This window comes from Schistosoma mansoni, chromosome 1 (genome assembly GCF_000237925.1).
Source record: "Schistosoma mansoni strain Puerto Rico chromosome 1, complete genome".
Taxonomy (NCBI): Eukaryota; Metazoa; Platyhelminthes; class Trematoda; order Strigeidida; family Schistosomatidae; genus Schistosoma; species Schistosoma mansoni.
In genome coordinates this window covers 36,109,611-36,129,003 of record NC_031495.1, presented here as the reverse complement: position 1 = coordinate 36,129,003, position 19,393 = coordinate 36,109,611, and the positions used below count along the sequence as shown (strand labels likewise).

The 19,393-nt window shown below is 29.9% G+C and overlaps 1 protein-coding gene across 1 annotated transcript in view; it reads left to right on the top strand.

Moving 5' to 3' along the window:
* Smp_159020 (hypothetical protein) overlaps positions 1 to 19,393 on the top strand; it is a gene marked incomplete at both ends in the record, with an annotated part of 50,751 nt that overhangs the window by 16,809 nt on the left and 14,549 nt on the right. Inside the window, one exon of the mRNA XM_018794246.1 lies at positions 9,372 to 10,079. Coding sequence (XP_018648678.1) covers positions 9,372 to 10,079 — 708 coding nt within the window. The remainder of the gene's footprint in view (positions 1 to 9,371; positions 10,080 to 19,393) is intronic.

Below are 19,393 nucleotides of genomic sequence, written 5' to 3'. Positions count from 1 at the left end.
CGTTGGAACTCATTGAAATCATGAACTAATCTATGTTATTTAAGGTCACACAGAAATCAAAAGATCATAAAACAATGAATAAAGTCAAAAATAGGTGTTCAGTATTCGAAGTTGTACTATTATATCATGATGATATTGAGTTTTCCTTATTTAAAAATAGAGCAATATAAATAGTATTTTCGTTACTCTTGTCTAAATCAAGAATAAAAACAGTTACATAAAAATGATGCAAGGAAATAGAAATTAAAAATCCCAACTTCGAAGGCGAATAAGATTTTATTTTAACCGTGTAATTTGCTTTCGTTCTTCCCCCCAAGTAAAATGGTATTACTTCTACTGATTTGCTTATTTTTTTACTTAGAAATAGGCAAAGATGGATGAACTTACACTTGAATAAATGTCAATAATAATTTAGAATTTTCTATTTATAACAAACACACCCCCAGCTTTTTTCTTTAAGAGTTATTTTAAAACGTCAAATTAGAAACTAAAACTCAAATGGATTATTAGGGCATATAAAATGTTTCGTTATCATCTGGTTGTTCTACTAGTTTTATCGTTCATTTAATAACTTTTCCTCTATAAGGGTATTATATTGCTTTTGGTATACGGTTGTTTGGTTTTTGCATGTTTCCGTTTATGGATTGTTAGCTGTGAAAAATTTAGTATTATAATGGTTTATACATAACAATACTCAATATTTTAATTTCCAAATAAATAAACTGTGAAACAAATTGATCGATTACCGTATATATATATATTTATAGTTAGTTAAGATATCTTTACTTAGAAATAGTAAAATCAAAGCATTGTACTGGTAATAATATTTTTGATCTTCATGCTGTAACCTTTTTAATAGGGTTATCTTTATTGCTGAAAATTATGGTGCTAAAATGTAATTAGTGTTAACTTTGTTGTATCTAATGAAAAGAATAAAATCCGATTATTAATAATCTCGCTTTGTGATCCTATTTCTTATCATTGTTCTCTTATTGTTTCTTAGTGATCTACTTCAACAAAAAATAAATTAATAATTAGACTGTGACAGATTTTAGTTTGTTTCAGGTAACTAATTATTTAGAGTAGAATCTGTGAAAAGATGTATTTGTAACATGGACATGTTTACATATAATTATGAAAAGAAATATGGTTATATCAATATTGAGTTATGATCTATTGTTAGTAGAAGTTATGTTTATTATTTCCAAAGATGAAATAAAAATTAGTGAACAGATTATGAGAAAATGCAAAATCCCATAAACAAGTAAAACTTTAGATTTGGATAAAAGAAAATGAATGAGAAAACAATTGAAACAAATTGACTGAGTCCAGTTCTAATATCTCTGTTCGTTTGAGCGATCGAAAAAATCCACGAGTAAATCATTTTCATTTAGATAGTAGATATATGCTTGGTTAAAATTACTGTCTTTCATGTTTACATATTGAGTTCCATGGAATTAATTAATCTTTGATGAAGCTTCTTGTTTTTGCGTTAAAATTTGAGCCAACTTTCTGGATGAAACTTGTATTCTTTCAGTCATTCTATCTACTTTTCGTCTAAATGGACTGTATTTGAACCCATAAAAAGGTTCTGTGTACGCAATATTTGTTCTAACTGAATCAACAGTAATAAACTAACAAGCTTATAGGCTGGTATTTGAAGTACATCCAGTAATAGTGCACAATACTCTATTGACTAGTGATATATAGTGCAATTAGATATGATGATAGTGTTAATATTATTCTTTATTTTATGAATCTAGATACAACGCACACATACCTGATAAGGATTCACTCATTTGAATATAATGTACAAATAATTTACTGATAATGTTATCGTAACAAACAAAATTTGTTTTTACGTCAAGTAATTTTGTTCATAACCAACTTCTACTACTATTCTTTATTTCCCTCTTTTTTTCATCTTAACTTGAGTCGATAACAAAACTATTTATATTGCTGAGCATTATGACATATACACATTTGATTGATAGATAAATAAATAGAATGAACAAAACAGACAGATACAGAAAATGAATGCTTCTCTTGTATATTTATCAGTATTATTGTAGATATACACTTGTATGTTATGACAGATATAGCAATTTTCTATTTATATTATTTATAAAGTTTATTTTTTCTACGATCTATTTTTTTTCGCTCGAAAATAAGATGAACAATTTATGTCTTATTATCATTATTTTTTTATATTTTTGAGTATATTTTTTTATTCGAGTTATCCATCTGTTCATTTAGACTGAACAATATGATAGAGTTATTTGGAAATATAGTTGTTTATAACAAAAGATTTATTATTTAATATGGAATACAATAGATTTTAAGTCAAATAATGATATACATAGTTCCGTTTATCATCTTGTTTTGGTTATCTTTATAGTAATAACATTTAGCTCAATTCTCTTTATTTCATGATGATTGCTTTTTTAAGAACTTAGTCGATTTAACAATTCAAAATATACAGATCCTTCTAGAAGACTTTAAAAAGTCAAGTTTTTATGGGTGAAACTTTCTGTATCGGTGTATGCAGTTCATTCAAATTAGAAATGAATATGATGAATAACATTGAAACTGATTAAAGTTAACACATCTTTTTATCTATCTCTGTGATTCTACTAAGTTTTAGATACGATTTTGTAAGACGTACAAATATCTGATACGAAAAATAATAAGACTAAAATAAGTTAAATATTTTTGAGAGTTCGCTTAGTAGAAAGATTATTAAATTAATTCAAAAAATATTTTAGTTGATTCTTTTAAATCAGTATAATTATATACTTACGCCACCGACCAGGATTCTCCAGTCCACTCTGTCCTGGGTCTCCCTTTCTAGTTCTATCCAACTTTTGTTCATTCTTCTCATGTCGGTCTCCATTTCTCGATGTAATGTGTTCTTTGGTCTTCCTCTTCTTCTTTGGCTCTCAGGATTCCATGTGAGGGCTTGTCTTGTGACGCAGTTGAGTGATTTCCTTAAAGTGTGTTCTATCCACTTCCAGCGCTTCTTCCTGATTTCTTCCACCACTGGATGGAATCCGTTTTGTTCTCTCCCACAGTAGGTTGTTGTTAATAGTGTCTGGCCAACGGATCCGAAGTATGGTGCTCAGAAAACTGTTAATAAACACCTGTATCTTCTGGATGATAGCTTTCGTAGTTCTCCACATCTCCACCCCATACAGTAAAACTGTTTTCGCATTTGTATTGAAAATTCTGGTCTTGGTGTTGGTTGACAATTGTTTTGAGTTCCAGATCTTCTCCAGTTGTAAATATGCTGCTCTTGCTAAATCAGTATAATAGTCTACAAATTATACATTTTTCAAAACATTGGTAGTTTTAAACTACTTAAACGGAGATAAATAATTCAAATATCACTTACTTCTTTCAGGTTTTACTTTATACACAGTGATAAAGTATGAATAAGTCACATTAAACGTTCATCGATGTTTCTTGATACTGTAACTGACTATTTAGATCAAAATTGTTTCAGTATGGACTACACCCCTAAACATGAAAGTGGTATGGAGGAATAGTTTATTTAAATTAAGATGTTTGTCTCAATCTAGTTAAATATAGTTTATTTCTCAGTTTAACTTTTGTTGCATAGTTCTCTGAGAATGCTCGACATGCAGTTTTCTTTAAGTGGAAAACAATACCAATAAATATCTATGTAAAGTTTATTTTGCTCATGTAATCGTAAGTTTTTGACCTAACAACTTATTTATTAAAAAATATCTTTTCGGGGTTGTGCTGCTTTGCACACAGAATCTGTAAGCTGTATATGTAAAGAGTTCCGCCCAAGACAAAAATTCTAATTATTAAAGGACTGAAAATTAGAATTCGTACTTTTATAATGTTGGAAGAGAAATGACTGTACAAACAATCAAAATGTCTCTATTTCATGATATATCCAAGTTCCAAGAATTTTATGATTAAAACCCATTTTCCAAATCATATCTTAACTGGGAGCTACAATACATTACCATATTTGCATTAGCATTCAAGATTATTATAGTGAAACTTTTGTCTGACTTTGTCAACTTTCTATATTGGTCGAGTAACGACATAATAAAATAATAAAAGGCGAACGAAAACTGATAACGAAGTGATTTATTTCTGACTAGCTTTTCGCCTATTTAATTTGACTAAATAATTTGATGGGGATAACAAGCAAATCGTGATATTTTGTGTTCTGTGATATTGAATATGTAATGTAAATTAACTACTACATTCAATTCTTATGTTATTTTCGATGCATGATTTTGTCCAAGATTCGATTCCTTTTATTTTGACGTTTGTGTCATTTTATTTATTTCCTAAAAAGTAAATGAATTTCTTGTATATAAACACTTTAAAAACGACCTGAAAAATGTTGACATCAAGTATTTGAGGGAATTTTACTATCCAGTTACTAGCCTTTCTATTAACTGTTCCCATGATGTTTATGGTACCTTGATCACAATTACTGGTTCAGTTTTGCTTCATGTCCGAGATTTTATGAAATAAATCAAAAAATATTAGGAATTTACGAATTTTAAATCAAAGTATAGCAAATGAAGAACACTTTATGGGTTAACTACGTAGTAAGTAGCGGTAGCTTTGTGGTTAATACACGAAATTTTAACTTATAGATTCCAACTTTAAAGCCAGTTCCTGTAATATCTGAAGCTTTTACTGATGTGAAATGTTCTGCTCAAAGCCGCATCCAATGACCTTTGCATGACAATTAAATTAAATTGAAGTTATTAAGTCAAAGGTTGTGAATAATTCTATAGCTTTGGGTGAATAAGAAATAATCATCCTCAAGGTTGACCCACACTTTATGCATTTGATTCTTAAGTTAGAAATTTTCAGCTAACAGCTGATCAAAAAAGTAAATTTCACGACTGTGACATTAATAACAGAACGATCATTATTCAAGTGTATAACATAAAAGCAAAATGGGGTGTTCTTTGAATAAGAATGTCTGTTGTATGCTAAATAAATATAGTCTGAAAATCTAATCTCAGTTTTATAAACAAACTATATCTACGTGCCACATCAATTTTATCGTTTATTTGAAAAATAACTGTTTATTCACCTGTTAGTTAAGGAGGACAGATAAAAATGTAAATTGCCAATACATGTAAAAAGCAGATATTGTTTTCGTAGCTAAGATAACATTGCCAAACGACCAATTAGGAGACTAATCTTTTTACCGAAGTCATATGAATGTTAGTCACTAAATAATTTTGCTCTGTAAACAGTGAAAGTGTATACTTAAATAAATATACACGACTTCGATATAATGTTGTCTAAAGATCAGTGTAAATCATTTACTTCTGAAATGCAGTTATATTGTTACTGCATTATATATTATTTTTGGAAGACACATTAAACTGTGGAATATCATGAACAGAACACTTAAAAATGAAAAAGACATGAGTATTAGAATCAGATTAGTCTCTAACTCAGTCGAATTATATTTCTAATCAATGATGTTTATTTAGGATAAGCAAACAAAGCATGAATTTATCACACCTATATTTTCCTTCTATCTGGTACATATTTTATTATCAGATTACATTTAAATTGTGTACAAATAGATAACTAAAAACGATTACCATTTTTGTTTGATATATTGATTTATCTCCTAAAGTTCATACGAAGTTAAAAGAAGGTACACAGGTTCAATATCATGTAATAAAGGTATTGTATGGCTAATTTTCACCCCTACATCAAATTACAGTCTAAACGGAATTTAGATAAGGTTAACTTTATAAAGTTTCACATTAGATTCGACTTGACAAAATTTTCTGTCGACAGTATAAATGCACTTGTAATTATAACATTATTGAAACACTTTTGCCGTCAATATAACCTCAAGGTGGTAAAAATTTCCTTCAAAACGATGACATTTATTTAAAAACAGTTTGTTAGGTGTAGTTTGACTTATTAGTGTTAAAATCAGAACTAGTGTTGTATGGATCTGTAATGACGCTTCTAATGATATAGAGATTTTAATTGTCTTGTTTGTAAATGGACAGTTCTGGTCAAGATAGTTAAAGTTTATCAATCAGATATACTTCATTGAATAATATTAATATGTGGACTTAACTATTATTTCTAAAATACCAATTTCATTCAAGCGAGTTAATTAATTACATTCACGAATGATAATTCGAAAAGTTAGCATAACTATAGTGATTCTCAGTATGAATTTGTGGAAATTATTATGATTTTGATTGAGATCATGAACCGATTGATATCAGACCACCGGTGAAAACCTGGAAGCAGTGGACGGTCGTTTCGTTCCTCTCGCGGGATCTTGGATGTGCACTGCTGAGGAGTCCCACAATAGGACGAAACATCCGTCCAGTGCTTCCAGGTTTTCACTGTTGGTCTAATATCAGTCGGTTCATGATCTCTATCAAAATTATAGTGATTCTGCTCATTTAAAATTATCCACAAACTTATATTTTAAAGGATTGTTGAACGTTTGCATAGTATAGGTTAGATAAGTTTCCAATTTTGTTAAACATTCGAACTTTAAGAGTAATTAATTAACAATGAAGCAAAAACTAGGTCTTAACATAGCAGTTATCTGTAAGCCACACAAACTAATGGAATATACCGTCTGGTATGGGAGTAATCTAGTAAATCCTTCTGCACATTAGATCCGCTACTCAAATACAAACGGCTCAAATTTTATACAGTAAACCGACCTAAATTTATATATATGAAAGTAAATTAAGCGGTGGAGATAAGTAACAACGGAAACTATAATCAATCCATATCTACCATGGGTCGTTTGGGTCAGTACATAATTATATATTATTATAACCTATCTTCTTGGCAGTGGTAGTGTTTTTCAAAGGAAAACTTAGTGATGGATGCCGTTACTTGTACATCGAAAGTACATGGATTCAAAAAAGTTTTCGGGTCAAAGATGCGAACAAATGCGCTGAAATTCTCTTACATGAAGTCAAATTATATGAAATGTAGTACAATATTTTATTTGAATTCGATATTTTCCTTTAAGTAAAAAGGTTATATGATTAATATTACGTTCACATTCTATGAAATAAAATCAGTTGTTCCTTTTTGTTGAATGAATTTTGCGGTTGTTAATAAATGTCACCAGGAAAGGCTTATAGCATCAGCGAGTTTTAGGTATACATTCATATATGTTTACAGAACATCAATGATCAGAAATCTAAAATAATTTGACTCAGAATCGGTCATTCTAACCCAAATCAATGCGCAATAATTTATTTCACTTACTGACCGTTTTATTATTTATTATTCATCTGTAACACTTGCAATTTATTTTATTATCCTTGTTCAGTATTAAAAAGAAGGCTGAACACTCTAGTAGATGCCTATCCCCGACCAAATATAATTTTTAAGTGAAAATCGAGTAGTTGTACCACTGAGAGTCGAATAATTAAAATAATATTAAAAAGTGATTGTTTGTTTTCCTATTAGTTAATTAGAGCAAAGAGGTCTTTTCTATAGTAAAATCTTGTTGTCAGATGATGAATAGTTGCAAGAAAAAACTGTTTACCGATTCTTTCTGATATAATTTTAACAATTAAAAAGCGTCCATTAAAATTGATACAAAATAATTAGCCATTAAAACGTTCTCTCTATTTCAGTTTAAAAAGCAATTATCTAGAAATGAGAGCATAATTTGAAATTACATTAAGAAAATATTTTTCTTGATAACATCTGGCCAGTTATGAGTAAACCGAAATTCGTTAACTAATCTATGAATCCTGAATGCATAGGATAGAATATTTATATTTCCTTTTTAAAACTTATTTACACTTTGAATATAACTGGATTTACATATTACTTGCTACCATCATTAAATATAATACAAGTTTGGTTAGAACTCAATATATTTTTCCGGTGAATAAATGTGCTGGTTTCATGTATTTTCGACTAAATGTCTTTAAATGATGCCATTAAAGACAAGTGGATTTCGGATTGTGCAATTTATTGAAAAGTAATTTTCTTGGTTGTTATTTTTATGGTTACAGTGTGAATGACTCTTAAGTTTAGTGTGAAAATCACCACAACTATGATTCGTAGTTATAACAGTGAATGCGACTGAGACATAAATGTATAATTATGAGCGTGTATGACAGCTATGACGTAATACCTCAGTAGATTAACAGACGCAGTTATGCAGAATAACATGGTAAGTGATTGTTTCTCAAAGCCTTTTAAGGTTTTTCGAATCTTATAAGTGTCTAAACGCCAAGTGATTAGGTTGGAATTTGTTCGTATTTCAAAAAAGTCGATATATATATACTTTGATTACCTATGCTTTCCTTATGATTTCTTTTACGGTTTTTTTAGTAACACTGATGTTTTTAACTGTATGATATTTAAAATTTTATACATTGGTACCCATGTGTTTTAAAACATAACCCTGCAATTGTGAAGTTTATCTGTCACACAAATTTAATTACCGATGATGTTGTATGGTTTTTTCACCAACAGTAATGTTTACTTTGATCAGCTTAATAATAAATAAAACACTAAATCTGGAATCTAAGGAAATATTTTATAGTAAATGACTTTCGGAATTGGATACTTGGAATCAGACTGTCGCAGTGGTACAAACACGCAAATTTTTCTTTGTTAGAATATAGTTTAAATACGTCAAAATAACTTAGTTTTTCAAGAAATTAATAATATCCAATAAAAAGAGACTATTCTATTATTGATGAATATAGAAGTACTATCCTTGAAAATGTAACTCTAGGAAAAGTTTAGAAATTATCTAGCGAGAGTTTTCAAGGTGATCATTATCACTTTTAATACTTTGTAAGTTACTCTACTACCTTATAATACCCATGTGGATTCAGAAAGGTAGAGAAGAAATGAGTGAAATAGTTATATTCAATGAAGTTACAGATCATTCAAAATTTCAATATTGTTTATTTCATGAGAGTCAAAAGGTTACATTGCTACTTTCAGGGTAGCATGAAATGTTGATTAAAATACGTGTAGCAAAGTACACTGTGTACTGACAGTGATCATAATGACGACAGTTATATGTTACTGATACTAGAAATCATAAAACGTTTCCTATATTCGGGATTTGTACTCAAGTTATCAACTATTGCACAGTTAGTACAGGCTACAATATACAGACTATATTGCAATTCTCCAATACGGATAAATTTGATTCGCAAATATAACATAGGTGGACTTGTTAGAACTTATTGATTACAAATAATTATTAAAAAGACTAAACTCCTACTATTCGCATATCATTTCCGTTATATTATAATGGTACTTATCTATTGATGATTGAAGGCGAAATAAAAATGAACTGTTTTGCCTTCTTTCCTTGCAGGTATTAGTAATACAAGTCCAGATACTTATAGTCTTTCAGAGCCTGGCATAGTTGTTTCAACTCCACAATATCCATTAGATAACATTATTGATTATAATCGGCAACAACAAAAACAACATAAAATCGATGCTTCTTCACAAACTGTTCAAAAAAACTCTTCGTGCTATATCCTTAAAAATGATGATAATAACCAATCAAAATATAAAATTGATTCTTACGCAACACTTAATCAACATTTATTCTCAACCAAAGATAACATTGGCAAGAATGTATACATACCGAGCATTTCTACTAATCACAACAGAATTAAATTATGTTATGATAAAAATATCCATAAAATGTGGCAGAAGTATGAAAATCATTTGAATAAAAACAGTGAAGTTACATCATCATCCTCCTTGTCAACGTCGCCATCATCACTAACATCTTCACCATCCGCAACTTTACCCTCATCACCGACATCATCGTCATCTTCGTCAACAACCAATTCATTAAAAAATGAATTGTTCACTATTAGAATGAACAGATTATTTAAAGATGACTCATCTGATTATGATGATAGTGCAGGTGATCAACAAGATGAAGTCCATCGAGGAAAAACTCAAAAGAAATACTCTACCGTTGCTATTCCTCGTTTGGTCAGTAAAAATAAATATCATAATAAAAAGGATTTGACAAGTGACAATGATAGTGTATCTTATCAGTCTCAACGCAAGTAAGCTTATTCCAGTATATTTTGGTAATATCCCACCTATAAAGACTATCAATTAAAAAATTTTATATATCAAGTCTAAAGACAAGACAAATTTTCTAATATTCGTGAGAAGCAATTAATTTTGCTGTTTCTTAGATATACTACATTTACCGGTTTTAAATACGAATTTAAAAATTTTGATTTATATTGTAATGTCTTTACATATCAAATGCTTGGTCATCTAAGATATTCAATAGAAAATCTTACACCGTTTTTGATTTGATACCAGAAAAGTGTCCATGTATAAGGTATAACTTGTTTGAGATGAAGCTAATGGTTCCTCGAAGCATCTTATGAAAACAGGGTAACAAATGGTATTAAAACAGATACAATAAAGCTTCACTTGAACCCACAAAACGCTTACTGGTTGAGGTATTTACACTGAACTCTAAATCACGTAGTTTATTGCTATTAAAAAGAATTTCTTGGAGAAAAGTACTGTTTTTAATTTGATTTCACATTCATTTTCAAAGTGATTATAAACATTTGTAGTTTATTGGAAACAGCCTAATGTTATGTCTTAAACAGGCACTTTCTGAATCGATCGTTTGAGAACTATTTTATTAGATGGTAAGACCACAAAGACGATCAGGGTATTCGTTGAGAGTAATGATAATATTTGATAAACAAACAAGCAATTCGATAAATGAAAATTAAAACTGTGGGTGATCTATTTGCATTGTGATCTTTGTGAAACGATACTCACTTTCCCATTCACGATTTAACAACCCATACTATTCTTCAGTAATTTTTCTTAACCTTGTAATTAACTGCCTTTTGATCGTGACGGATAAGCACGTCAAGAGTTGAAAAGCTGATTAGTTTGCATTATGTTTTTTTGTTGTCAAGAGGTGTTAAACAAAGTAATTATGAGAATAAAGAGTAGTGAGTTTAAAATATAATGAATTTCTTCCCTTAGGAAGTTTCAAACGCTATTGGAGTAGCAAAAGCTTTGAAAAACCTTTAACGTATTGTTCATAATACTTTTATGATTGTATGTATTAAGCTTAACCAAGGTAGTTTACACCCGAAAACAAGTTAACAGTGTTTTGTCGAAAACCGCAAATTCATTGATTTTAACTTAAGTGTGACATGTATTTGAGAAAATGCATTATAAATGAATGCATCTTTAAACTCTTAGCTAGTAGTACTAGATAAGATAGATAACATCCACTTAACAAAAGAGCAGATGTTTACATGTAATGTGTATTATTCCAAACTTAGAATGAAACGTACAGCAGTAAAATGAGTGAAAAAAAGTAGAAAAATATTTTTTCAGATTAATCGTTACAGAATAGCCGATAATTTAGAAGTACCAAAAATGTGACTCAGAGTATCATTGTAAACTAAAAGTAACCAAAACAAAAAGTATCACGTTTACACAAACAGTTTCTTTAAAAAAGGAAATAAAAAGCTATTCATTAACCAAAACGAATAAACATTAGATCGTAGTATCGGAAATGTCAAACATTTGGTCCACTTAGTGGATCTGAATAACTCAGTCATTTTCGGGACGTCTAATTAATTCCTGTTGTTTAATCGTTTTCAATCATTCGAATACAATTAATTTTTAAGTGTTCATTAGGTAGTGTAGTTGTGTGATAGCTTCATTACAAAAATGTATGGTAATTTCATCAGGCTATAAAATGACTTAATAAAATAATTTCACTCAAATTTATAGAAATCGGTGTGATTTTGAGTTAACTAAACTGCGATAAACATGTTTAACAGCTAAATTCATTTCATATTGTTTGCTTAAATTTTCTCATTGATGTTTAGGTTTGCGGTTGGTCAGTCTTTTATTGGCATATGTGCATACTGTGAGTATTGCCTCGGTGTTGCTTTGATTTACAAACACTATAAGCAAAGATGAATAGTGGCTAGCAGCAGAATCCAAGACGCGGGTTTCGCCCTATTCGGGGCCCGTCAGCTTAATTTACGTGCATCCTAGAGTTGATGTTCACAACAGGATTCGAACCCAGTACCGTCTGCTTCAAACACCATTGTGTTATCCATTTAGTCTCTTTGATTCTCGCGCTCGGGATTCTGAATGTGCTTTTATGAGCAGTCCTATAGTAGAACGAAACGGTCATTCAGCGCTTCCAGGTCTAAGATTTATTGATTTATGGTTTGTTCATATGTGAAATTACTTACAAGCTTAAAACCATTTATAATGCATCATTTTAGACCTTGTATCGTATGAACTCTAAAATCTGTTAGTAAAACATTTTTTATAAATTACCAAGTGACCATTATACTTAAAAAGCCTTAGTTGAAGTTAAAGATTAATTTTACAAGCTGAGTAGCGTTCTTGTACTAATTACGCCTAATTTCAAACTTATTGGCTAACAACAGAGTTATAACAAAATGATATATGACTGTTATAAAGAAACGGAGTTCCAAAGATATTGCTTGCCACTAAATGTTAGAGAGAGTACTCAATTTATGTCCATGGTTTAGTGTTACTTGTCGTATATCAAACCTAATCAAGGGATTCTATCTATGCCTTTCTCTGTCATCCGCTGATTATTTTAATGCTTTTATACTTACTTCATTTTTCAGACTTCATAACTTATTTTGAAATTTGGCAAAGCATTAGTTTTAAGTTGTTTGTGCTTTTTAAAAAACTAGTCAGTGTACCAGAAAACTGAAGAAAAAATTCCATAGGTTATGTCTAAGAACAATATGCCACTTTATAGAAGTAAATGGCATTAAATCACATATGATAAATTTTTGTAAAAAACAAATTGTATACAACAAATAAAAGAACACGATTGGCGAACCTTATCTTATTCATTCAAATAAAGATGACTACTAGACAATGACTGGTTAGATCACATATGCAATGGATTATTACAAGAGATTTTTTATTATAATCTTAGAGCACTCTGATTTGCATGGAAAAATGGACCTTTCATTCTGACAAAAATGCGCTACAACTAAAGGAAACACATATTTATTTTGATGATAATATTTTTCATGACCATTATTAATTGTATCAACAAGAGGCTTCATTTTAGGTTTTTTTGTCACTAAGATTTTAATTTGTGAGCTATAAAACTTTGATCGATACTATTCACATTGTTGCTTCACTGTAAATAATTGTGTTAAAATCAAGCCATCAGATCATAATACTAATCGAATTTAGCTGGTCAAATTGCACTGTAATCATCAATTCAAAGCTTCGGTCTACTGTAAGGATTGCATAAACATGAAATTGACTAATACATAGTGATTAAGCGTAACAAATGTGATTATTAAGTAACTTCAGTCAACCAAACGATTCTGCTCCAAGTTCGTATCGGTGTTAGAGAAAGTAGAATATTAAACATAAATTGACCCATATTAGTTGTTGACCAATCTAGTTCTGTGACATGACCTTAAACAGTCGGCATTAGGATAGTTTGCAGTTTAATACCATAAATTCAAAGACAAAACTCTAATCTGCTATATGCAGTAAGTTCACCTGTACAATGAGTAAGGGTAGTTTGATCTTTTGTATTGTTGTGATGGTGTATTTGAAAAATAAGTTTTATTTTCTATCATTTGCCCGTATCATCACTAACAGTGTATTTTTGTAGAAAATCACAGAAGATAGGATTCAGAGTTTTCTTATATAACCTACCAGTAAAATACAAATATGTAAAGTTTCATGAAAACAGTTCTGATTAGTTTGTGGACTTATCTGGGTTTTATTACCTAAAAAGTGTAAAGTAAAAACGGGAGTAATAAAACTACTAGTTTGCTATCAATGTATTTTATGTGATCGTGACGTTTGAAAATGTACCGTAAAATGGCAAGTTAGTATACAATTCATTTGGTAGTGTATTTAGATCATTCACTCTTCATATTAAGTGATAGGTGTCCCTCCGCGTGTAGAAAGGAAAGATATTTATGAGGGACGAAATTATATCGTATATTATCACTAAGTGTCGTAAAACATACAGCCCAAAAATCATCGTCTAAATTCTATACTACGAACAAACGCCTGCATAAACAAACTACACTGATAAGATGTAATCTACTTATACTATTAATAAGCGCTTGAATTCCTTTCTATTTTACCGTATTTTGCTGCTTAATATTCCTTTTATAAGGCGGTATATGTAATGTGTATTTATAGCTTTGCATAAACTAGATAATTTTATAATAATTAGAGTAATACTTATTTGTTATGATGTAGGAAGTAAATAAAAAGAAAATATTACCCTGAAATCAAGAAATCTGAATATTTCTACAGTGAGACGATGATAATTTATAACCTGATAATAGTTTAGTATTTAACTCATAATTTATACAGGATGAACTGCATAAAATTCTAAAGCTGATTTATAATTTTCAGTAGTTATTTTGTTTATGTATGGATAAGTTTAACTGTACACTGAACCAGTGTTACACAGAAAAACAGTGCTCGTTATAATATATATATATATATATATATACTTTTTGGACTGTTATCAGTAATTGTTCAACATCACTTTATGACATTTATTGATTAATTATGCTATATTGGGAAATAATACCTCACATCTAATTATTATTCGATTCTCTTCTATCGCTGAAAGAAATAAGTAAAAGCAAGAGAGTAGATATGATTAATTCAGACGAAGGAGTCGGAAACAAAGGTGAAAGTGATTGCCAAGAACGAACTAGTAAACATATTAGCTCTGAGAAGTATGTCAAATTTTCATGAGATGGCATTATTTAATCGAAGTGATGAAGACGATATACTTTCAGTAAACCTACAAAGAGAATACGTTAGTTTCTTTTGATCACAATCAAATGTCTCACTGTTATGATTATCACTTATTTCTATTATCGTCCGCTAGCTGATAGTATGCATTTCCCTGAGTAAATCAAGTTTCATATCCATCTCTACCTGAAATACGTTCGTTGTTTCTATGAAACTTAAATTTGTATACTTCATGTTTTCTGTCATTAGTTTGAGAGATTATGCATTAACCAGTTGTATGTCAAACAGAGGAAAGACAACGATAATTTTAATGATATTACAATTATTTTGATTGGATTTTGTAAGTTTGACACTTAAAATTACATTCTGGTTCTTCATTACCTGTAAGTCTTAGTGATTATTTTTAAGGCATTATAAATCTCAAAGCTGATACATTGATATTTAGGGTGGATACGCTGTTATGCACTGGAAACAAGGCACGAGTTATTCAGGGCTAATCGAACCACTTGAGTGTTGTTTATAAACCAACTTCCTTTTCTATCTCGACATATATATATGTTCACAAACAAAACAAGGATAATAAATACTAAATTAGACATTTAACATTTGCGTTATCGACACTCAATTTAGACAAATCAGACATTATTCCGATAATTCTATTAATTGCAAACGTTCTACTCATTCACAAACAATCAACCATCTGTCATATGTGGACGTGGTTTATTTAGATCGCCTTTGAGGAACAGTAAAAATAAATACTTTTAATTTATACACCTTCACTTGACATAGATATACATTAATAATGTCAAGAACTAAGATTTAAGCGGCTTGTAATTAGTATTTACTTTGTCAGAACTCATTTAAAGAGATATTTATTACGGCATTATAAACATTTTTAGAAATTATTAAATAGTACTTTGAAACTCATCGCCGGAACATCGCCATTTTGATCTGTCAGCACATGTATAATTGACTCACGCTTTCAACTATGATAAATACTAAATCTCCACAAAACCCCTTCTGATAACATGTATAATAATTCAGTGTTTAAAAAAATAGTGGATTTATAATAACTAGTAATTAATAAACATTAAAAAACATCCTTTGACCTCAGTGATAAAAATGATTCAAACATTTGTAACTACATTTTTAGTGAAGACGGAGCGAAACTATACTTTTTGTCATATTAAAATTCCCTTGAGGAGCTAATACTGTTTGCTAGTCCAAAACCTTATTATTACTACAAATAAATTAATATATTTGTAATATTCCAATGAGTAGAAAAATCAGATTTTCTGTTGTTTCGTACTAGCCCGCCGGGGGAAGCCCAACTCCTTCAGAGGATAAATAACCCAATTATTCTCTGAAAGAAGTGGCTTACACTGAGTCACGAAACGTCAGAAAATCTAATTTTTCTGCTCATTGAGATATTACAAATATACTAATTTATTTATAACAATCTACCCAATGCTCAATTTATTCAAAATTATCAAATCAAAACTTGGTGACGATACCTACAACCTATTATTACTGTTCAAGTTTTAGTGGTTTCAATACTTTTAAAAAACAGATTTACCTTACTTGCTTAGAGGAAAATGTAGATAAATAAAAATAAAACACATTTTCTTGAATTTTTTTTTACCTTTTATGCTTTGTCACTGGTCATAAAGTCCAAAGGATAAACAGAATTGGAATGTAGGCATGCTTATGATAACAGTCATCTTGGTCAATATACTGTTTATAAAACTAAAAATGTGAAAACATTTTTGAGAATCGAATAGTTAAGTATCTATTTGGATGTGTTTTTCCGAATCCGAATCTAGTTTTTTGTCTGAATTTTTTCAAATTAAATCCTTTTAAATATCGTACAGTTTTTTTGAAAATTAAATACAAACCTTTATAAGTTAGTTGCTTTTAAATGTAGTTATTAATCAATATAACTTCTTAACAGTCCTTTTTTAATTTCAATATCGGATTAACAAAAATAAAACCAATTGAGATGTTCTGTTGTAAAAAAACAAAAAACCTTTTATCTTTTATGTTATTTACTGCGCAAGCGTCATAGTATATCTGAACACCAAATATCCATACCTCATTTTATGGATCGAGTTGTCGGCCAAGCCAAGATTTATTCAAATTTTATAGGAAAAAACATTTAGACAGTAAAATGAATATTTTCAGGAGGCCACCTAGTTTTCGTTACATCAAAGCTGTAAAATTAAATCAAACCAAAACTTTAATGATTACGGCTAAATTTGGGCAAGTATATGTGGATTTGTATAGTAATAAAACTTTAATTAGGTGGGAACGTGTTGAAATGAAACTTCCAAAGCAATAGCTTCCTCAAATGAAGACAAAATTAATTATCTCACAGTTTATCAACACTAAAAAAAAGTTAGTTTTTCTTTCGGATACTTCTTGTTGGAAGGTTCCTTTGACGCAATAATAACAGAAAGATGTTCAAAACACAGTGAATTTTATCCATAGTTTTTTCACATTTTTCCACTCAAGCATGACTTTTATTTAATTTTTAGTATTATTATTTATTTATTCGGATTCGCTTCACGATAAAACCATATACATTGACGTCATATTACTCGTTATCTTGTCCTAATCTGTAAGTTACTGAATTCACTGTCTGTTATTACTCAAATGGTTATTCGGGCCAATATATTCCGGAATAAGATTCAAAATGTGGAAACTAATGTTTTTTTCTTGTTTTCACTTTATCAACCCCTTCAAATCCAATTCCACTTAATTTTGTTGTAAATTAAGCGGAGCAACTTATGTTTCACTTGAATGTAAAGTTGGTGAATAAATACTGGATTTTGATTGACATCATATCAAATTAATTTCACAAGACTTTTTACCTTTTAAATAAAAATCTTATTCCAAAATTTGAGTTGGTTATATAAGTTGCTGAACATTATTATGTTTTCTTGATATTAGATGATATATAAGTTTAAAGTTCACAAGTCACTCCACGTTTTGATTTCTGTATATCAGGTAACTCTAATACTAAAAGATTAATAATCTAAAATCTTCGACAGGATATTAGGAATTTACCCGTGATTATGAACTATGAATGCAAAGACCTACTTCACTGTTAAATTCGATCTGTTGAATAATTACAAGAACCTACTCTTTTTGTCGATTTTCAAATCCTTATTTTTTTAGTAATTTGAGTTTATATTTACTTTCTTGTTGATAGGAGTTATTTATAAATGAGAAAGACAAATAAGAAGCCTTATATAGTTTTGGTGGTTTTTTTTGAAAGTAATATTTGCTTACTTTTTCTCTGATTTCTTTAATTCTATGAAATACAAATGCAGTTCTAATATTTGGTTAAGAAATTCACGAAAACTAATCCTACTAAATTATATGATTACAATATTTGCTTAATGTTCATTCAACAACAACATTTTGTATGTACAATATCATAGCTGCCGAAATATTTCATTGTGATAAGTCGTTAACCTGTTTTGTGATGTGATTTTGATTTGAACAATCATTTGCAAATTGAACATGCTTTAGGTCATTTTCAGTTCATTCCCAAAGCTGAAAAATAAAAATTTATTATATAAAATAAATACAAAACTTGGAGTATCAAGACAGACAATGCAAACTCATTTCACTATTTTAAGTTTCTCAAAAAAATTGTCCAGCATAAATCTTGAGTTTTATTTTTCAGTTTACAAATCTTTAGAAAGCTAACAAAAATGATATAATATAATAATCACTGATTGGTTAACTAATTGGTTAGCTGACTGACTGACTTTTTGGTTGAGTGATTGATTGATTAAATGAATGACATTTTTTGAAGGTTTGAGTATTTAATTCCATGTTGATTGAATTTGATGACTGATTTTTATTTCTGTCATTTAGGCAACACACACAAAAGAATACAGTGATTGATGGTAGAAAGTAGACTACCATACTTTCGTGATATCTCTTGTAATAAATGAAATAATCTTTTAAGAAACGATTCTTCTTATAATTGTTACATTTTCATGCTACTTTGGGTTGCATTTATTTTATTTCTTTCGTTATGGTTGTTACCAGTGTATTTCATAGATGTATGATTCTGTAAACAGCGACAACTAATAGTAGTTCAAATAACCTGTTAAATAGATAAATATTGTCCAATTTACCTAAGTAGTGAACGAAAATAAGTCCAACAGTCTAGTAATAGCTCACTGCTCAGTTAATATACAAAACGAGAGCCTTTTCTGACTCCGCTCCTTAATGGACATGCATCTGTCAGCTGTCCTCCATGCACGACTTTGCACTGTAGTCCATCGTATGAGTTCTGGATAATGCTGACAATCTTCTGAATAACTCCATAGTGTCGAAGAAGTTTCCATAATGTACTCCTGTCCACACTGTCAAACGCCTTCTCATAGTCAATGAAGTTCATGTATAGTGATCACTTCCACTCAATTGATTGTTCAACGATGACCCGTAATGTCGCAATCTGGTCTGTGCACGACCGATCCTTACGGAATCCAGCCTGTTGATCTCGAAGTTGAGCGTCTACTGCGTCTTTCATCCAGTTGAGCAACACTCTAATGAAAACTTCTCC